The sequence below is a fragment of the Nicotiana tabacum genome, chromosome 9, assembly GCF_000715075.1.
Source record: "Nicotiana tabacum cultivar K326 chromosome 9, ASM71507v2, whole genome shotgun sequence".
Lineage (NCBI taxonomy): Eukaryota > Viridiplantae > Streptophyta > Magnoliopsida > Solanales > Solanaceae > Nicotiana > Nicotiana tabacum.
Window position 1 is genome coordinate 126,298,927 of NC_134088.1, and position 23,759 is coordinate 126,322,685.

Here is a 23,759-nt window from a genome sequence, read left to right on the forward strand (position 1 = left end):
TTGTGTTTCTTAGCAATATTGAACAATTGTAGCTAAGACTTAGTTTTCTGTGGGATTCGACTCCGAACTTGTAAACCGAATTATATTTACAATGACCGCTTAGTCCTTTTTATAAGGCATAGTTGGGCGTGATCAAATTTTGGCGTCGTTGCCAGAGAACTAACGGTGTAGCTGTAGGTGTACATATTACTAGGTTTGAAGTTTGAACTTTATTTTGTTTTGTTTTGTTTTATTTTTTTATTTTATTTTATTCTGCTTATTAATTTTAGAAACATGACATCTTGGAATTATGGGAGTTTAGGTGTTGGTAATTCTACTATTGATCCTCATATATATTGTGAAGGAAACCACCCGTGGTAAAATTATTAAAATATTCTCGAGAGCGAGTTATGTGTACCAACTCAATCTTATGTGTGCAATATATGTGATGTTTGTGGTGGTCAAGATGGTCACTTTTATGATTGTGCTTGTATTTCTTATCCTCCCCTAACTCCTTGTTATGATGATTCTACATTTTCATGTGAAGTTAATAGGAACAAAGAACCTGGGGAAGCTGACCTGAAGGAGATCAAAGATAAGTTAAAGTGCCTTGTGGAATAATATGATAAGAAACCACTGCATATACAAAGGCAAGAGGCAACTATTCACAATTTGGAAGCTCAAGCGAATAAACTAATTGAACCTTGTAAAGCGCAACAAGCTTACATTATGGATAATAGCCAAGGAGATCATGAATTGGCTGCACAAATTGCCATTATAATGGAGAAGTTGAGAATAGAATATTATCAAACCAATCAACTGGAATTAGATAATGTCGATGTTGAAGAAGTAGTACTGGAGTCAACCGAGAACCTTACAGATACAATTTTAATTGATTCTAGTTTGTGGCAAGAAGAGGAGGTCGACAACAAGTTGAATTTTCAGTTTGAGCGCATTGGTCCTCACTCCAATTATTTTTCAACATTTTGTTCGGAAGGAGGTATGGAAATTGATATGTATGAGCCAATGCAAGAGTAAAAGGAAGAGGTGGATGAGCCCTATATTCTGAAATTTTCAAGGCCGTCTAGGCAAGATGACACTCCTCGGTTGAAAGCCAAAAAGTGCATAAATAATCACTTAATTTTTGGCTCGCAACAATTTATATCGCCCCAAGAACATGATCATAGAGCAGAATCAAAACTTGGGGTCCAATTCATAAGTTCGAAGTGGAGGCAAAAAGTAATTCGTGTCATGCCGCGACGTTAAATCAATCACTTGTTGGGAGGCAACCCAGCTTTACTTTTTTTTTTTTTTTTATTATTGTATTATTCTTTGTAGTGTTGTTTTTGATTTTTCTAGGAGCATGGGGAGCAAGGCCATTGGAAGAAAGCAAAAGCAAGTGAGATGGTTAGAACTAAGTGTGGGGTGCCCGCACAAAAAACTAAGTATGGGAGAAATCTGAGTACCCCATGAGCTGTTAATGCTTCGGCCTTTGGGCTACCAGGGAGTTTCTTTTACCCTCTTGTATTTATGGGTTTGCATTGGGGACAATGCACAATATTAAGTGTGGGATGAAGAGATTGTCTGGGTAACTTTCTATGCTATTTTAGCTGTGTTAGTTTAATTGAATAATGCTTTTTAAAACAATAGAAAAAAATGGGCTTTTCCCGGTGAAAGATATCCTAGACAATTTTCTTGAGGGACTAAAGTCTAATAAAAAAAATAATAATAATAATATATATATATATATATATATATATATATATATATATATATATATATATATATATATATATATATATATATATATATATATATATATATATTTTAGGTGCCTTTGAGTAGTTTGATAGTAGCATATTTAGGCTCTAGCATATGTAGTACCTTCCATATGATTTGAAAATGCTTATGATGCCTTGTTGAGTAGATAACATGTTTATTGACGCCTATAGCTCATTTTCTTGGCTTGTGTCACTTTGTGCTTGATGCTTAATATTTTGTGGCTCCGTGAATACTTGTAATTGTTTGAGAATCGAAATGGAACCGTCTTTAGTGAGTCATGTGCCATGTGTGGCGAAAAAGTGTATAGTCCATGTCATTGCATTAGAGTCTAGAACTTGCCCGACATGTGAGTTGAAGCAAAATTTTAGGTTTTGCTCAGTTTGAAAAATGATTTTAGGCTTTCTTTGATTTGTTTGAGCTTAATGCTTACCATAATAAAAATTATCTTTAGTCAACCCTTTTGAGCCTATAAACTTTTATTTGGCAATCACATTACAAGCCTATACCCCTTTGTGCTTAATTATCATTGTTTTGATCCTTTTACCTCTTAAAGCACTTTAATTATAAAATGAGCGCTAAAAGAAGTAAGGATAGAACTTGGGTGGATTTTGAGTGGAACCAATGAAAGAAAGAAAGGTGCACTTGTATTGTAAGGAATACACCATTAGCAGGAAGGGTAGAAGAGAGAAAAAAAAATATGTAGCAAAGAAAAATAAGCATATCTTGTCCTTGTTAGTGTGTATGAATTAATGTAGTACTTAAAGAAAGAGAAAATATTTTTGGGGGTGATAATATTGTGAAATTGAAGTGGATTGAAGAATTTGCGCATGAAGTTTATTATGTGATGTGTTAAAGTGCTTGGGAGGATGAACCATTAATCCAAAATATATCTTACCCTTCCCTTAACCCACATTAAAACCATGAAAAAGTCCTAATTGATTTTAGATTGAGCAAGCCTACATTAGTAGATGTTTACATAATGGGCAAGCCTATAGTACTTTGTGTATGCATGTGACGTCTTTGTGAGAGTGAGGAATTTCTGATATATGTGAGTCCTTAAAATATATTTGAGCATTTGATTCGAATGTGTGGATTCAACTTACTCTCATGTTCTTATGGTGAGGGCACATGATTTCGCAAGGGATATGTGACGTTATTAGATGTCTCTATGATGTTAAGTCTTCAAGCCACGAATGCATTGTGATATTGCGTCGGTTTGTAAGGCTAGGATTGTTATAAGCATGTTGTCTTGTTGTTAAATAAATTTTTGAAGTATGGCATAGAGTAAAGGAAAGTGTGTGTTGAAGGCATATGCTAAATTTTAATTATTGCTATCAACCATAGTCATAGGTATGGTGTGCTTCAGATGTGCTAAAAGAAAATAAAGTGCTCAATGTTAGTATGAATTGGTGGTTGACTCGAGGACGAGCAACGTTTAAGTGTGGGGTGGTGATGTTAGGCCAAGTTGTTATACTTTTAGTACATTACTCGCCCTATATTTTGTTGGTTTAGTGATTAATTGTGCGACATTTGAGCTAAATTGTATTGTTTTATGTGTAGGAATATCGGAAGACAAAGACGAATAAAGGTCACACAAAAAGAAGACGAAAATACAAGAAAAGAGCACAAAAATATCAAGTACCCAAACCGTGCTACAGACCAAGCTTTGCGAGGTCTATAGCCAGGTTGACCGTGCTATAAACCAGGCTTCGCGAGGTCTATAGCCAGGTTGACCGCACTATAGACCAAGCTTCGCGAGGTCTATAGCCAGGTTGACCGCACTACAGACCAGGCTTCCCGAGGTCTATAGCCCGGTAATTAAAAGTCGCGGGTTAAAAGACTCTGACCCGGATTTGAACTTCAACCCTAGCCTATAAATACTCAATAACATGTTTGTACGGGCGAGAGCCATTTTTAGAGCAGATTCAACAAAAAAGAGCATTTTTGGAGATGGAAATTCGACCTAAGGAGTCAAGAACACACCAGGAGCAAGACAGAGATTTCTTCTATGAGTTTGTCACTTCCTTCTTCGTATTTTCATTATTGATTATGAATTCTAGTATTGTAGTTTTGCATACTATTATGAATAGCTAATATGTTATCTAGAGTTTTGATAGAATCTTTTGTAGGATAAATTCTTGTTATGTTTTTATATAATTGAGCCTTTGATTTTTCTCTACTTGTTTAACTATATTTTTATTATTGTTAATTAAAAAGCTCTCAATTAGCTGGGTCTATTTAGTGTGTATATTGCTGAAGAGAGAGTATACATTTAGGTAGTTGTTGAACAACACCACTCCTAACGTAGTTGAGAGATCGATATGGAGGGTTTAAAGATGGGATTAGAGATAACGAAACCTTAGTGGGATCGTAATGAGCAATAAATTAGTGCCAGCTAGCGTAGTTCGAGAGAATGCGTCTAGTAAATTGTGGTAGTTGCTCTAGAGAGAGCTACGGCACCGAAAGTACTCACGATCGGTAGAGAATACTTAGGCAAAATTATAGAAGGTGTAACAGGAAGGATTCCGACAATTGGGAAAATCATAACTCTAGACCTCCTTAGGCTTGTTTCCAATTTCATCCTTGTTAGTTGATAATTTTACTGCTTTATAATATTTGTTAGTTAAATAGTATAAATAAAAATCAAATCTTTATAACTAGAAAATTGTTTGGACTTGTGTTTCTTAGTAATATTGAACAACTGTAGCTAAACTTAGTTCTCTATGGGATTCGATTCCGGACTTGTAAACTGGATTATATTTGCAACGGCCGCTTAGTACTTTTTATAAGGCATAGTTGAGCGTGATCACAAACAAAACCAAATATGGCCGGATTTTTTTTTTTCAACACCAAACCATAGTCGAGTTTTATTTTCTCGGTTTGACTCGGATTATCGGGCTGATGCGGTTTGCTGGTTTCATTTGTACACCCCTACAGCCCTACTACAAAGCATCAAAGCTTGCCTTTAAGGCTTTAACAATTAGGGGTTGTTTGGTAGGGTATCGGAAAAAAATAATACATGTATTAGCTTTGATATTAGTAATCCTTGTTTGGTAGTATTTTTCAGTGTATAACTAATACATAATTCAAATTATATTGTCACGATTTTAAAAGATCATAATCTTAATTATATTGTCACGATTTTAAATGACTAGAATCTCAATTGCACTGTCGCGATTAAATCTTAGAAGAGTTCTGACTGTTATGCGATGTGATCTTTAAAAATATTAATAGCAATTTCTTGGACCGTTGGATCCTTTTAGCATAGGCTAAGTTAAAATATTATAACAACAATTTTCCTTTATGTTTTTGTTAATGTTGCAAATTGAAATAACAAAGATTCGTTGCTTTGTTGTTTATGCTCTTTTATTTTATTTAAAACCAATAAACAATTGAGATATTATCTTTATATATTAGGTGATGGTGTGGTTGAGGGTGAAAACAAGGAAATAACCTTATAGTATTCCATTCTCAAATTATAAATAAATATGGTGGCAGTTTCCTAACAACTTGATCCGCTGTAGCACTGGTCAATTCCTTCTATATTTGAAATAGTCCGGGTTCAAACCCTGGCAGAGGAAATAACTTTTTGGTGCTTATTTTTTTGTTTTATGAATAAAATAAAAGGTTCTATATAGACTTTTTGATCATTTTATCAATATCAAGTCTATAATATTCTGTAAAGATACAAATAAAGTATCCTAAGTTTTATCTATGCCTAGGCAAAGAGCCAGGCTGGCTTGGAGCTCGACTAAAGCTAGGCTCGACTCAACTTAAATCGATTTCGATCAAAATTTATCGATCAAAAAGCATAATTAAAGCTCAAACTAGACTGAAATAACTTGTTAGATCGGTTAAACAACATAATTTAATATTGCTCTAAGTAGAATGCTTTTCTAATTTGTAGTATATGTATAATGTTTTTTATGATGCTATATTTTAGATTCTTTTTCTCCCAGTTATTTTCTCAAAAGCAATACTAAGTTAGCTTAAAGTTGCATGGAGGAATATGTAAGTTTATCTTTATCATTATATCAACTTTCTAAAATTCGAAGTTCAAAATCTGATTGATCCTATTTAAGAATAGTATCATATGCTCTAATTATTATTGAGATAAGCTTCCTCCTTTTGTTTTAATTTTTTTTATTAATATTCGATACTCAAAATTTACTGAATCAACTGATCCGAGCTTTGGGTAGACCTACCAAAAAAGTACTCGCTCTGTCTCAAATTATCTGTCATATTTCTCTTTTACACGCCCATTAAGAAAACCGTAATTAGGGGGAATTTTTGATTAATTATTCTTATTTATGTCATAGATATTTATCTCTCTTCATTGAATATTTACCTATTGATATGTCATCTCCATCTTCAAAAATAATTACTACTAAGGGTAAAACGAGAAAAAAAATTAATTATAAATAATTTGAGATAATTATTTTTAAAAATCACAACTAATAATTTAAGACGGGGGCAGTAAATTAAAGCGCTCTCTATGGAAAGACGATCGAGTCTCCATTCAACCTTTCGTTTAAAAACAAAAAAGAGATTCCAACTATCTCAAATTTTATACCAATTTACAGCTCATATTCCAAATTTAATTATTCTCTTTTAGTTATTAACGAATCTTTGCTAGCATTATTAGGAATCGCCCCAACTACTTTTTTATCTATATATAGCTTTACCAAAATCAGAGTAGATTCTAATTTTGATTAGATGAGATTCCTAACAAAATTTTGGTCCTATCCTATTCTTAATTTAACACTTGCAACCATTGAGAGTAAAAGATACGCAACATAATGTTGATTTTTTTTTTAATCATTGGTTTAATGGTTTGATTTGATTTAATTAAGGGCAAGCATGTGGAGAGTTTACTGATGATGATATATACTAGAAAAAGAAATTATAACATAAAATAAAAGGTTATACATGTCACAATGACTAGTGAACATTATTGGGGTATTATCATTTTAGTTAGCGCCAAAAACTATTTATATTTAGTAATCGAAAAAGTGTATAAAATTTACATATTTTTTGTATATAACATACATAATATATATATATATATATATATATATATATATATATCGGTTATTATTTTGAAAGCGGCTATACAATGTCATTTTCCCAACATTATTAGGTACAAAAGAAAAAACAAAACTTAAAAATAAATAAATAAGACAAAGTAATGAACATCTTGCATTCAATTCTTTGAGAATTAAAGTAACAATTTTACAATATGAAGTCACATCTATCAAAAGTCTTCACAAGTTTCTTTCTTGCAAAAAAAAAAAAAGAAAAAGAAAGAGAAAAGTCATACTACAACAACTGCCTTCCCTATTAATTATTCCTCATAAATGTCATCTACCTTATTGTTGAACTTAAGCAACTTCTTTGACTTACAAAAATTCATCAAAAAATACCAACCAATCCCTCCTACAGTCATCAATCCACTAATCAAATACACAAGTTTTGTTGCTATAGCCATAATAAATACCAAAAAACCACATGGAATTAAGCACATAATTACCAAAAGTGGTAATTTCATTGGCACTCTATAAGGTCTTTTAATCAATGGAAATTTCCTCCTTAGCCAAAGAAATGATGCAAATTCCAAAAGCATACCCAAACTATACAAGAAATTGGCTGAAGAAATAATATCTTGAAAATCCATATAAGACATTCCCAATGAAATTGCTGTTGATAATATTATTCCAACCCATGGTGTATTAAACCATTTAGATCTTAACCCAAAAAACTTAGGCAAAAATGCTATTTCAGCCATACCCAAAAGTTGAAATGCTGAACTACTCAATTGTGCTTCAAATAATCCAATAGCTGATAAAACAGCACCAATTTCAATCCAAAATTTCAACCATTTACCAGAAATTATTTCTGCTGCATTTGCCATAAATCCTGTGTCCCAATCATTTTGGTCAACTGAAACAGCTCCAGTCACAGCCAAAAGTGGAATAATATACCCCAAACAAGTAAAAATAACAGATGAAAATAATGCTACTGGAAATGTCTTTTTTGGATTGTCAACTTCTCCTGCCATAGTACTAACATTATCCCAAAAATTCAAGTTCCAAAAAAGGGTATTAAAGAATAAATTCCAATCTTTTTTCACACCCTTTTGGCCTAAACTAATCCACCTATGAGGATGAATTTTTGGTATAGCAATCAATGACATTATAATAAAAGGTGCAAGTGAAATAATTCCAAGTGCAACTGCAACATACCCTACAATTGTTAAACCAGTATAGTTAACAAAAGATAAAAACAGAGTTGATCCAAGAATTGTCAATTTTCTTGGAACCCCAGACGAAAGAACAGGAAAAATCTTTTCTAAATAACTAATACACAAAACTGGAAAAGATGCAATATTTATAACACCAGTTAAGAATTTCCAAGTTCCCATTAAAGAACCCCAAAAGGGACCAAAAGCTTTATCAGCCCATATAACAAAACCACCATTACCAGGAAAAGTTGTTGAAAGTTCAGCAGTGATTAAAGCCTCAGGAACACTCCAAATAAATGGAAAAATTAGAAAACCAAGAATTGCTAGTAAAGGACCAGCTGCTTTAACTGCTGGTTCTTCACCATATGGACCACCAGCTACTTCAAAATATATGAGGAAAATTAAAGGGATGAGTGTGAGTTTATGTTTTTTTGTGGTGGTGGCTGTGGTGGTCGTTATAGGGAGTTCTTGGGTGGTTTGTGGTGGTTCTGTGGTGGCTGCTGTTATGGTTGAAGGATGTGATTCAATCTTCTGTGTCATTTTTGGCTAGCTTTGGTTTTGGTGGTGAAGTAATTGATCAAACAGGTTTTTTGTAGCTGGACTAGTAATATATAAGAGTATTATATAAGCATTGACTAAGTAGGGCTCTCCGGACCTAACATATAAAAACATACTGTATATATTATTGTTATTATATAATCATTGAATCTTTGAAGTTTGGTATTTCCAATAATCATAAAAATTTACTTGCATTCAATGTTTATACTTACTAATAAATAAATGGAATATATGTGTATGTCGTATTTTTTTTTAAAAATATTTAAGCATCTCTACAGATATTTTCGCTATAATACTCCCTTCGTTCACTTTTAGTCGAACACTTTGGACTTTCACGTCCCTTAAGAAATAATAAAAGAAATATGTATTGTATAATTTTACCTATAATAATAATAGCATTTTCAAAAGTCTTGAAAAATAATTTGAGGAATGAGTAGTTAATAATAAGGGTAAAATAGAAAAAAAGATTATTATTCTCTTGATTTAGTATAATAGATAAGTAAAAGTAAAAATATATTTTAAATATATTAGACAAGTAAAAGTGAATGGTACTATTTGTACATCTGTCTCTTTATAATTTTAAATTTTAGAAAATAACCTTTTTAAATCTCTTATGTATAAAAAGTAAATCTTTTACGTGTAAAAAGTAAATCTACCATATTTAAAAAAAGAGATAGGATGATAACACTAAAAACAAAGTTAAGTAAATCTTACGTGTCATTTGGGTAAGCTTTGGTTTAGGTGGGAAATAATTGAGCAAACACGTTTCTTGGAGCTAGACTAGCAATATATTCGTTCCGCTCCACAATAAATGACCAATTTATCTTGGGCACACTTATTAAAGAAATACAAAATTCTAAACAAAAATAGTTAATGTAACTAGACTACTCTTAATTAAATATTACAGCATAATTAATGTGAGGAGTAAAAAGACTTTTTAGGGATACATACATAAGGATAATTTTAAAAAAACAAATTGAATTTTTTCTCGATTATATAAATAGACACTTATTTTGGACCAAAATAAAAAGATAAATTAATCACTTATTATGGATCGGAGGGAGTATATAATAAATTATAATAAAATATTACAAGTGGGGAGTCTAAATTGTAAGTTTGATATTTCCAACAATCATTTAAAGTTTTTTAATTCATACATGTCTCAAACTCTCAATAGCCAATAGGGTAGGAAAAGTCTCACTGGATATACTCCACCTCTCCCCACCCCCTTTTCTTTAGTAGGCTATTTGAATTTTATTAATTTTGAATTTGCCGTCAAATTCAGAGTTGTTTTGGTCACTAGTTTCACAATTAATTATTTTTATATATTCAATAAATTACTTATTACAAATATTGAGTACAAACAAAAGTTACCGAATCTATTTGCATCATTACCTAATACTCTGCTCTATGGGTGGGTGGTGGGTGTGGTTCAAAGTTTTTTACTTGAGACTAGGGATCCCGAAGCGTGGGATCAATATTTTATTTTTATTTTAGTCAGGGAGTTGACTCTAGCAATAAATATGCAAGAGGGCAATCATCGTCACCATTATATGGCGTGAGTTCGAGTCACCCCAAAAGCAAGGTGGGGAGCTTTTGGAAGGAGGGAGTCAGGGGTCTATCGGAAACAATCTATCTATACTAGGGTAGAAGTAAGGTCTGCGTACACACTACCCTCTCCATACCCCACTAGTGAGATTATACTGAGTTGTTATTATTGTTGTTTTATGTAATTCGTGCCATAGCAATAAATATCGTGTCAATTCTTTTTTTAATTTCTATCATTATTGTTTTTATCATTATTATTATTAATATTCTTGCAAAATTTCTAAGGAAGTCGGTAGCCGCTACTCTTCGGATATGCACTGGATAACCTGCTTAATGTGGAATGACTCGCACATCACATAAAGGAAGTAAACTACATTAGACAAACCCATAGGACGAACTCTGACTCGGGAGTTATAAATAATATTACTATTATGTTAGTAGTAAATAGTAATTAGTATATATTTCCAAAACACATTTTATGTTTTTAATTAAAACTTTGCATGGATGTCTCAATAGGATAGTGCTTTGTCTTAATTGGAGTTTCCTCTTTTCTAACTCTTCCAATATATTAATACAACTGGACAATGACCTAAGAGGAATAGTAATTTGTTTTATCTATGCGGTTATCTTTCCACATGGGGTCGATTTTAAAATAATTAAATGAATTATCAAAGACCCCAGATTACTTAATAAAGTAATTTTTTTTGTTGAGAAACTACAAGTTATTATTAAATCAATATTTAAATCTACCTTACTGTTCAATCTTCAAGATACCCTAATTAGTTCTTTATTCTCCCTTTCCCTCTTTCTTATGTGGTACGCATATTCGTGTTTCAAAATCTACATTTCAATTTCTAAAAGAGTTAAGGTCTCGTTTGGACAAAAAACATAATTCACTTTTTTTTGATTTTTTTTTATTTTTTTTCGAAATCAGTGGCCATGAAATCTTCAATGATCACTTGAAAATGAATTTAGGAATTTTTCGACAATTTTAAAAACTCCAAAAAATTGTTTTTCAAAATTTTTCTTCAGATCACTCACAAAAATTCAAAAACAGCTCAAAATTATATTCATGACCAAACACAACTCTAATTTTCAAATACCATTTTTTCTTAAAAAAAATTCAGTTTTTTTCTGAATTTTACAATTCTTATGTCCAAACGCCCACTAAGTAAGAGGATTAATCCACCGACTCATGAGCAGAGACTGCAGAGCTATTTTTGTCCAGAAGGAGTCAACTGATTGTTTTCCACCGAAAAATCATACATTAGAGGTGTGGTTTCTTAGTTGTAAGTTTGATATTTCAAGTAATCATTTAAAAAATTTTACTTCATACATGTCTCAATAGCCAATAGGGTAGGACACAACGTCACTTGAATACTTTGTTGATCATACTCTTAAAGAAATATAATTATGTCCATTTTTTCGTGTGTTTATATATGATAATTTTTCTGAATTTGGTTGGCGGACTGTGATTAACCAAAAAATTGATGAAACTACTGGAAACGACCTTGTGAGAATTATCATCATGAGTAATATCGTGTTTTGGTGTTTCTCAGTCGGAAGAATACTATGCATGACACATATATAGACCCTACTTGTGTTATGCACGACCACTTGAATCTTATATGTGATAAAAATTTGACGGACTCTGATTGACCTGAAATTTGTCCGATCCACCGAAAATGATGTTGTGGGGAATACTTGCCATGACTAACATATTTTTTTGTCATTTCGCGGCCACGAAACAAGAATTAAGGATCATTTCTATTTTTTCGTGTTTTGTACACAAGATAATTTTTTAGAATTTGGTTGATAGACTTTGATTGACCTAAAATTTAGTGGAACCATCGGGTACTGCCTTGGGAGCAATACTCACCATGACTAACATGACTAACAAGGCAGTCGGTCGCCAAAATCATGAAGATAGCGTGGATAGTAGCACATGGAAAATCGTGCTCAATTCCTGTTCCATGGCCCTAAAAAGCCAAAACAAAAAACGGTCATAGAGAAGTAATGACTATTATTCATTAGGTTATTTCTGATGGCCCCATAAAATTTTAGGCGATTTGGAGCCGGTCGACCGAAGTCTTGAAGATGAAGCGGACATTAACACACGAAAAATTAAAAATTGTGCTTAGTTCCTATTTTATGACCATAAAATGCCAAACAAGAGGAACGATCATGGAGAAACAATAACTAGTATTTATTAGATCATTTTTGATGGGCCAATAAAATTTTAGGCAGTTCAGGACCGGTCTTCCGAATTCAGTAAGATGGCGTGGATATTAATACACAAAACATCGGAAAAATCATGCTTAATTCCTGTTTTATGGCCCTAAAACGCCAAAAAATGAAGAACAGTCATGGAGAAACAACGATTATTGTTCATTAGGTCATTTCTGATGGGCCCACAAAATTTTAGGCGATTCGCGTCCGGTCGCCCGAATTCATGAAAATGACATGGACATTCACACATGAAAAATCGAAAATCATGTTGAATTCCTATTTTATGACCCTAAAACGATAAAAATGAGGAACAATCACGGAGAAACAATGACTATTGTTCATTAGGTCATTTTTTATGGCACCTCAAAATTTTAGGCGATTCAGATCCTGTAGCTCAGATTCATGCAGATGGCGTAGACTAGCACACAAAAATTTGAAAATTGGCCCGATTTTTTAATTTTTTGGCACTAAAATGCCAAACGATGAGGAATGGTCATTCCAAAGCCTTGACTATTGTTTATTAGGTCATTTTTATGGTCCCACAAAATTTTAGGCTATTCGGATCTGGTAGCCCGGATCCATGAAGATGTCGTTGACTATAGCACACAAAATTCAAAAAATGACCTGAATTCCAATTGTTTAACCCTAAAATGCCACAAAACAAGGAACGATCATGCCAAAGCCATGACTATTATTCATTAGGTCTTTTTTTATGGCTGCATAAAATTTTAGGCGATTCGGATCCGGTATCTGGATTTTATGCAGATGGAGTGGACTATGCACACAAAAATTTAAAAATCGGCTAGAATTTTAGTATTTTGGTCCTAAAATGCTAAAAATGAGGAACGATCATGCTGAAGCCAGACGATTCAGATCCGGTAGCCCGAATTCATGCAGATAGCATAGACTAGTACACGAAAATTTGAAAATCGGCTAAAAATTCTAGTTTTTGCCCCTAAAATTCCAAAACACAATGAACGATGATGCGGAATCTAAGACTATTATTCATTAGATCATTTTTTGTGGCCCCAAAATTTATTAGGCAATTCGGATATGGTATCCCGAAGGCGCGAACCATACCACACAAAAATTTAGAAATCAGCAAGAATTCAGTTTTTTGGCAATAAAATACCAAAAAACGAGGAAAGGTCATCCCGAAGCCATGCCTATTGTTCATTAGGTTATTTTTTATGGCCCCGAATTTTTTAAAGCGATTCAGATCCGATATTCTGCATATGGCGTGGACTATAGCAAATGAAAATTCTTAAATAAACATGAATTCTAGTTTTTTGCTCTAAAATGCCAAAAAACGAGGAACGGTCATGCCGAAGCCATGACTATTGATCATTAGGTTAATTTATGGTCCCGCAAAAATTTAGGCAATTCTTATCCGGTATCATGGATTCATACATATGACGTGGACTATAACACACGAAAATTTAGAAATCGACCTGAATTTCATTTTTTGCCCTAAATTGCCAAACAATGAGGAATGGTCATGCCGAAACCATGACTATTATTCATTAGGTCATTTTTATGGCCCCACAAAAATTTAGGCAATTCGGATCCGGTGGCCCAGATTCATGTAGATGGTGTGGACTATAGCACATAAAAATTTAAAAATCGGCCCGAATTCTTTTTTGTTTTTGCACTAAAATGTCAAACAATGAGGAACGATCATGCCACGGCCATGAATATTGTTTATTAGGTCATTTTTAATAGCTTCACAAAATTTTAGGCGATTCGGATCCGGTAGTCTGGATTCATGCAGATGGCGTTGACTATACCATATGAAAATTGAGAAATCGACCCGAATTCCAATTATTTTGCCCTAAAATGCCAAAACATAAGGAACGATCATACCGAAGCCATGACTATTGTTCATTAGGTAATTTTGTATGGATCTAAAAAATTTTAGACGATTCGGATCCGATGGCCTGAATTCATGTAGATGGTGTAGACTATTGCACACGAAAAATTTGAAATTGGCCCGAATTCCTTTTTTCGTTTGGCCCTAAACTACCAAAAAAGGAGGAACGATCATGTCGAAACCATGATTATTGTTCATTTGATCATTTTTGATGGCCCTGTAAAATTTTAGGCGATTCGTATCCGGTAGCCTAGATTCATGTAGATGACTTGGACTATAGCACACGAAAATTTGGAAATCGTCACGAATTCTAATATTTTGGCCCAAAAATTCCAAAAAAGAGGAACGGTCATGCCGAATCCATGACAATAGTTCATTAAGTCATTTTTGATGGCCCGCAAAATTTTAGACGATTTGGATCCGGTAGCTTGGATTCATGCATATAGTGTGGATATAGTACACAATAATTTGGAAATCAACATGAATTTCAGTGTTTTGGCCCTAAAATACCAATAAAATGAGGAACAGTCATGCCGAAGCCATGACCATTGTTCATTAGGTCATTTTTGATATCCCCGCAAAATTTTAGGCAATTCTTCTGGTAGTCCGAATTCATGCCGATAGTGTGGAGAACACACAAAATTTTATAAATGAACCGGATTCCAAATTTTTGCCCTAAAATACCAAAAAATGAGGAACAGTCATTCCGAATCCATGACTATATTTTATTAGGTCATTTTTATGTTCCTACAAAATTTTAGGCGATTCGGATCCTGTAGCCCGTATTCATTCAGATAACATGGACTATAACACACAAAAATTTAGAAATCGGCCCGAACTAGAGGTTTTTGGTCCCAAAATGCCAAATAACAAGGAATGGTCAAGCCGAACTCATGACTATCTTTAGGTCAGTTTTGATGGCCCTGCAAAATTTTAGGCGATTCGGATTAGGATCCGGTAGCCCAAATTCATACAAATAGCGCAGACTATAACACATAAAAATTTGCAAATCAGCCAGAATTCTATTTGTTTGGCGCTAAAATGCCAAAAAATGAAGAACGGTCAGAGGCCAAAACCATGACTATTGTTCATTAGGTCATATTTGATGGTCCCGCAAAATGTTAGGCGATTCCGATCAGGTAGCCCAGATTCATGCAGATAGCATGGGCTATAGCACACGAACATTTAAAAATCACCCCGAATTCTAATTTTTCGACCCTAAAAGGCCAAAAATGAGGAATCGTGATGCGAAGCCATGACTATTGTTCATTAGATCATTTTAATGGCCCCGTAACAGTTTGGGCGATTCGGATCCGGTAGCCCGAATTCATGCAAATGGCGTGGACTATAACACACAAAAATTTAGAAATCGGCCTCAATTCCAGTTTTTGGTCCGTAAATACCAAAAAAGGGGAACGGTCATGCCAAAGTCATGATTATTGTTCATTAGGTCATTTTTGATGGTCCCGCAAAATTTTAGGCTATTCGGATCCGGTAGCCCAGAATCATGCAAATGACGTGGACTAATCAACCCGAATTCTAATTTTTCGAACCTTAAGGGCCAAGAAATGAGGAACAAACATGCTGAAGCCATAACTATTATTCATTAGGTCTTTTTTGTTTCCCAGTAAAATTTTAGGAGAGTCGGATTCGGTAGCCTGGATGTATGCAGATGGCGTGGACTATAGCTCACGAAAATTTGAAAAATCAACCCGAAATTTAGTTTTTTGGATTTAAAATACCTAAAAATGAGGAACAGTCATGCCAAATCCATGACTATTGTTCATTAGGTCATTTTTCATGGCCCCGCAAAATTTTAGGAGATTTGGATCTGGTAACTCGGATTCATGTAGATTTTATGTGCTATGGCCCAAGGCATCTGCATGGGTGCGGGCGACAGAACCTGTATCACCTAAAATTTTGCCGGCACATAAAAAATGACCTAAGAAAAAATAGTCACCGCCTAGCCATGACCATTTCTCATTTTTTGGTGTTTTAGGGCTATAAAACTAGAATTTTGCCCAATCCCAAATTTTCGTGTGCTATAGCCCACGCCATCTGCATGGGAATGGACGACCAGACTCGAATCGCCTAAAATATTGCCGACCCATAAAAATGGCCTAAGGAACTGTCACACCCAAAACCTTGAGAGGCGTGACCGACACCCTCTACCATATATGGCCCGAGCGTACTGCTCTGTAACTATGAACTCTGGAGTGGTAACCCTTAACTTAGGCCGACGAGGTCTACATGCCAGCTGGCAATACCAATCAAGGCCGATGAGGCCACCATTAATGCCTACAACCAACAATACCAAATAACATGTACATAGGGTTGGCAAAGCCACAATACTGATATACAAAATATACATTATATGTCTATAAGCCTCTAGAGATAGCTGAACTGTATCATGGTCGAGACAAGGCCTTGAACTACTCATCAAGCCTGTATATATAAAATGGATTCCAAGATCTTGACCTGGTAACTCCGAGGAAGTGGAGCTTACCAACCAAGTTGATGTTTGACTCTGTCTACTGGGAAGGTCTATCCAGTTATCTATCAGGACCTACAACCATGAAATACAGCGTCCTTAGTAAAAGGGACGTCAATACGAAATAATATACCGAATATGTAAGGCAATAGAATAACTGAAAGCTGAGACTGAATTGATAATAACTGAAAGTGATAGGGAGTCAAATATAATCTAAAGATATGCTTACCTACTGATACTGACTCAACTCTCTCAATATAGTAAGTAAAATAGATATTCGGCTCTATAAGGCTCGGTACATATAAATGCTCTGTCGTAATAAGCTCGCTCATAGGCGCTCAACCATAGTAGGCTCTGTATCATGGCCATTCTAGGCTCGCTCATAGGCACTCAGCCACTGTAGGCTCGTATACAACTTACCATCTGATCTGAGGTTTCCCAATAGGGGCCTGCCCACCTATTATAGCTCGATGGTGGTAAAAATATTGTAATACTGCCCAATAGGTGCCTGCCCATCGATTATAGCTCGATGGTGGTGAAAATGCCATAATATTGTATATATATATAGCCTCTCTGCTCTCTTGACCGGAAGATGACAATACTTAACAAAATATAAAGTCCCAATAAGGGAGAATACTATAACTTATGAGACTGGGATAGTGTACCTAGATTCAGAAATACGAACTTCTGTTTATGTTTCGTTATCAAACACACGTAGTTAAGGGATCATGCCAAAATGAAGGAAAGGTTTAGCCTTAACATACCTTATTACAGTTTGTCCAACGCCCACGTTGAACTTGTCTCGTCTCACTTTAATCTACAACAATGATTATAATATTATCGTTAACCAACGAATGATGTAACTATCGTACAACAAATGCCAAGCTTATTTTATATTAAAACTGACAACATTTCCCCTGTTTTTCTTGCTTTCCCCAAGCCCATAAAAACAACAAGAACACATACAACCTTCAACTATATACCTTTAGCACCACAACACACCCAACAACCCAATAATACCAATCAACATATCCAGCATATAAACATATATATATTTATATGACATTCCAACCTTATATCCATCAGAAAAAGTAACATCAAATAAACTAACAAGATATAACAACAATATGGACAACTTCTAGGTATTGTGTGGTTGTTTCTTCTCCTATTTACAACATCATCAACATACTCAACATATTGACAAACATAACAACAATAATAACATTATAATCAAGTTATTCCCCATGATTTCCAGCCATATGAAGTCATATACACAACTCCAAAATAGTCCAATAAGAGACAACAACTTATATAACTTCAAGTTCTATCTTGTAATTCTTAATCCAAATAACTTAACCAACACATAGATAAGCTTAGACCCAATAAGTAGGGTGTTATACATATCTTAAACAATCAGAACAAACTCGAACCAGAGCTTCCATTAGCTTACAGGTACCCTTAATGACATCACAACACCATAGAGATTCTCTTCTTCACTTAGGCTAGCTTTTGGAGTTTGGTTTAGGTAAAACCACCTTAGATTCGACTTCGAACCTTGGAGAACTGTTAGAGAGGTGTTGAGAGAGTTTGGGAACTGTCCCTGGTCGAAAATGACCAGAAATGAGCCGTCCAACCCCTTTAAAATGTTCAAGGGTCGTACACCGCCTAAGTGGGTCCCAATGGGAGCTGCTTGCGCGGTCTCGCAAAAACGCGAATATCTCTCTACTACAATGTCATATCGACGAACAGTTTAATGCATTAGAAACTAGACTCGTAGAGCTTCCCTTTGGTTGGTGGATCATCCCATAATTCTTATTATATTGGGAGAAACGCTCAACTACATTTTACCTAATTTTAAGCACATTTATGAATGTAACTTGTGATGACCTTTGCCAACTTTTGTTCCACAACTCGCTTGACTTCAAAATGTAATACACGACTATCATACAACTAAAATAACTCATAACATACACTCCTTATTATGTTGAGCATCCTAGTCTCATCCCAAAAATACATGTTATAACATTCCCAACTTGTCGACTTTAGACAAAACTTATTTTCTTCAATTCATGTAGCTTCTAAGCCTTTCAAACCTCTTGGTACTTGCAGTTCATTATCTCAAGTATTTTTAACCTCCAACTTAACATGATTAACTTGCTTTATGCACCTTCAAATATGATCTCATTTCTGAGTTTACATCAACTGACTTACGACGTACTCTCACGTACACATGAACACTAGTCATCGCCTCACAATGTCTGTTCCTCTTTATTGGTATTTTTGAAAATAAAACTGGAATTCCGCTCGATTATTAGATTTTCGTGTGCTTTAACCCACGCCATCTGCATGGGTCCGGATGACCGGACTCACATCGCCTAAAAGTTTACCGGTCTATCAAAAATGACCTAAGGAACAATAATCATCGTCTCTCCATCATTGTTCCTTGTTTTTTGGCGTTTTAGGGCCATAAAATTGAAATTTGCCCGATTCCTAGATTTTTGTGTGCTATAGCCCACGCCATTTGCATGGGCCGGGACGACCGAACCTGGATTGCCTAAAAACATTTTGGCCCATCAAAAACTACCTAAGGAACAATAGTCATCGCCTTTCCATGACCGTTCCTCTATTTTTGGAGTTTTAAGGCCATTAAACTGAAATTTCGCCTGATTCCCAGATTTTCATGTGGTATAGCCCACGCCATTTGTATGGGCTCAGGCGAACGGACCTGGATCGCCTAAAATTTTGCCGGCCTATAAAAAATGAACTAAAGGAACAATATTCATCGCCTCAACATGACCGTATCTCATATTTTGATGTTTTAGGGCCATAAAACTGAAATTCTACTCGACTACTGATTATTTGTCTACTATAGCCCATGCCATCTGCATGGGCCCAGACCACCAGACCTGGACCACCTAAAAAAATTTTGGACCATCAAAAATGACCTAAGAAACAATATTAACCGCCCCGCCATGACCGTTCCTCATTTATTAGCATTTTAGGGCCATAAAATGGAAATTTGACCCGATTCTAAGATTTTCGTATGTTATAGCCACCGCCTTCCGCGTTGGCCCAGGCGCCCGTACCCGAACCCTCTAAAAAAATTTTGAACCATTAAAAATGATCTAAGGAACATTAGTCACGGCCCCGCCATGATCGTTTTTTATTTTTCGTATTTTAGGGCCATAAAACGGGAATTTAGCCTGATTCCTAGATTTTTGTGTGCAATAGCCCACGCCTTCCACGTAGGCCCGAGCCTCCGAACCCGAACAACCTAGAATTTTTTTGGACCATCAAAATTGACCTATGAAACAACATTCATTGCCCCGCTATGATCGTTCCTTATGTTTTGACGTTTTAGGGCTATAAAATTGAAATTCTTCCCGATTCCCATATTTTCGTGTGCGTCCATGCCTTCCGTGTAGGCCCGGATGCCGAACCCGAACCGCTTAAAAATTTGTCGGTCAATCAATAACTACCTAAGGAACATTACTCATCGTCCCTCCATGACTATTCCTCTTTTTGTTTTGCGTTTTAGGTCTTGAAAATGTGAATTTTGCTCGATTCACAGATTTTCGTGTGCTATAGCTCACGCCTTCTGTGTGGGTCCAGGCGCCCGAAAATTCTAAAATCATACCGGCCCATCAAAAAATACCTAAGAAAAAATAGTCATCGCCTTGCCATTACCGTTCCTCGATTTTGGATGTTTTAAGGGCCATAAAATTGGAATTTCGCTAGATTCCCAGATTTTCGTGTGATATAGCCCACTCCTCCCGCGTGGGACCAGGCGCCCGGACCGAGACCGCCTAAAAACTTTTTGGACCATCAAAATTTCTCTAAGGAACATTAGTCACCTCCCCGCCATGACCGTTCCTTATTTTGTGTCATTTTAGGGCCATAAAATACGATTTCGGTGTAATTCCTATTTTCGTGTGCTATAGCCCAAGCTTTATGCGTAGGCATGGGCCATCGGACCCCGACCGCCCAAAATATTTTTGAACGATCAAAATTGACATATGGAACAATCGTCACCGCCCCGCGAACAATCGTCACCGCCCCACCATAAGCGTTCCTTATTTTTTGGCATTTTAGGGCCATAAAACTGTAATTGTGCCCGATTCACATATTTTCGAGTGTTGTACTCCATGCCTTTTGCGTGGTCTCGGCCGCCGAGACCTGGCCGCCTAAAATTATGCTGGCCCATTAAAAACGACCTAAGGAATATTAGTTACCGCTCCTCCATGACCGATCTTCATTTTTTGGTATTTAGGGCCATAAAATAGGAATTTCGCTCGATTCCCAAATTTTTGTGTGCTATAGCCCACATCCTCCGCGTGGTTCCAGGTGGTAGGAACTCGACCGACTAAAATTTTTTCCGGCCCATAAAAATGACCTAAAGAACATTAGTCTCTGCCCGGCTATGGATATTCCTCGTTTTTGGTATTTTAGAGCCATAAATGGGAATTCGGTCCGATTTTTAGATTTTCGTGTGCTATAGCCCACGCCTTTCGTGTGAACCCGGACCGCCTAAAATATTTTCGGTCCATAAAAAATGACCTAAGGAACAATAGTCACCGCCCCTCCATGACCGCTCCTCGTGTTTTGATGTTTTAGGGCCATAAAACTGGGATTCCGCTCGATTCTCATATTTTCGTGTGCTATAGCCCACGCCTTCCGCGTGGGCTTGGACACTCGGACTCGGATTGCCTAAAATTTTGTCTGCACATAAAAAATGACATGAGAAATATTAGTCACCACCCCGCCATGATCGTTCCTCATTTGTGTTGTTTTAGGGCCATAAAACAGAAATTTGGTCCGATTCCCATATTTTCATATGCTATAGCACACACCTTCCGTGTAGGCCCATGCGCCTCGACCCGTACCACCTAAAATTTTGCCGAACTATCAAAAATGACCTAAGGAACATTTATCATCTCCCCGCCATGACCTTCCCTCATCTTTTGGTATTTTAGAGCCATAAAAAAGAAAGTTGAACCGATTTGCAATTTTTCGTGTGTTATAGCCCACTCCTTCAGCGTGGGCCCGGGCGACCGGACCCATCCGGACCCCCTAAAAGTTTTTGAACCATCGAAAATCAACCTATCAAACATTAGTCACCGCCTCACGATAACCGTTCCTCGATTTTTGGCGTTTTAGGGCCATAAAACGGAAATGCGACCTGATTCCCAGATTTTCTTGTGCTATAGCCATGATTTTCACGTGGGCCCGGGCACAGGACTTGGACCGCCTAATTTATTTGGACCATTAAAAATGACAAAAGGAATAATATCATCGCCTCTCCATGAGCGTTCCTCTTTTATTGACGTTTTAGGGCAGTAAAAAGAGAATTTCGCCCGATTCCTATATTTTAGTGTGTTATAGCCCACGCCTCCCGCGTGGGACCGCGCGCCAAAACTCGCATTGCCTAAAACTTTTTTGGCCCATAAAAAATAACCAAAGGAACATTATTCACCGCCCCTCCATGACCATTGCTCGTGTTTTGGTGTTTTGGGGTCATAAAAGGGAATTTCACATGATTCCCAGATTTTCGTGAGTTATAGCCCACGCCTTCTATGTGGGTTCGGGCGCTCGGATCCGGACGATCTAAAAATTTTTTGGCCTATCAAAAATGATCTAAGGAGCATTAGTCAACGCCCCTCCATGACCGTTCCTTATTTTTTGAAGTTTTAGGGCTATATAACGGGAATTCTGCCTGATTTCCAGATTTTCTTGTGCTATAGACCTCGCCTTCTGCGTGGTCTTGGGCCCGGGACCTGGACCGTCCAAAATTTTACTGGCCTACCAAAAATGACCTGAGTAACATTAGTCAACGCTACGCCATGACCGTTCCTCATATTTTGGCATTTTATTGCTATAAAACGGGAAGCTGACCCGATTCTCATATTTCATGCGCTATAGCCCACGTATTTCGCATGGGTCCGGGCGCTCGGACTCGGACCGCCTAAAAGTTTGTTGGCCCACCAAAAAATGACCTAAAGAAAATTAGTCACCACCCTGCAATAGCCCATGCCTTCCACGTGGGCAAGGGCGCCCGTACCCGGACCCTCTAAAATTTTTCCACACCATCAAAAATGACCTGAGAAATATTAGTCATTGATCCGCCATGACCGTTTTCGGTTTTTGATACTTTAGGTCTATAAAATAGAAATTCGGCTCGATTCCTAGATTTTCGTGTGCTATAGCCTAGACCTTCCTCATGGGCCCCGACCACTATACCCAAACAACCTTAAATTTTTTCGTTTCATAAAAAATAACCTAAGGAATTATAGTCACCACCCCGCCATGATCATTCCTCATTTTTAGCATGTTAGTGCCATAAAACGGGAAATTCATCCCGATTCACAGATTCTCGGGTGCTATAGCCTACGCCTCCCTCGTGGGCCCAGAACATCGAACCCAGACCGCCTAATATTTTTCTGGACTATCAAGGACGACCGAAGGAACATTAGTCTCTGCCCCGCCATAACCGTTCCTCGTTTTATGATGTTTTAGGGCTATAAAACAAGAATTCGGCCTTGTTCTCATATTTTCGTATGTTATGCCCACGCCTTAACGCGTGGGCCCGAGCTCCAGGACCTGTATTGCCTAAAATTTTTACCCCACATCAAAATCGACCTAAGGAACATTATTCACCGCCCCGACATGATTATTCACATTTTTTTGACATTTAGTGGCCATGAAAGGGGAATTCGACCCGAATCCCGAATTGTTGTGTGATGTAGCGCACACCTTCCGCGTGGGCCAGGACGCATGTACTCGGACCCACTTAAAGCTTTCTGGACCATAAAAAATGTCCTAAAGAATATTAGTCACCGCCCCGCCATGACCGTTCCTTATTTTTTAGTGTTTTAGGACCATAAAACGAGAATAATACCAGATTCCTAGATTTTCGTGTGCTATAGCCCACGCCTTCTGTGATGACCCAAAAGGTCATCTTTAAATTTAATAATTATTTATATATTCTGAGACCTCAAATAGCACTATTCAGCTTCCTCGACATGTGTGCACAGTCCGTAAATATTTCTAAAAAGTTTTTATGT

The 23,759-nt window shown here is 36.3% G+C and overlaps 1 protein-coding gene across 1 annotated transcript; it reads right to left on the bottom strand.

Moving 5' to 3' along the window:
* Nucleotides 1-6,937: 6,937 nt before the first annotated feature.
* Nucleotides 6,938-8,614, bottom strand: LOC107826893 (putative polyamine transporter At3g13620). The gene has a single exon (XM_016653937.2). It carries the CDS (start codon nt 8,540-8,542, stop codon nt 7,106-7,108), a length of 1,437 nt encoding a protein of 478 aa, XP_016509423.1. The 5' UTR covers nt 8,543-8,614; the 3' UTR covers nt 6,938-7,105.
* Between the last annotated feature and the right edge of the window lie 15,145 nt (nt 8,615-23,759).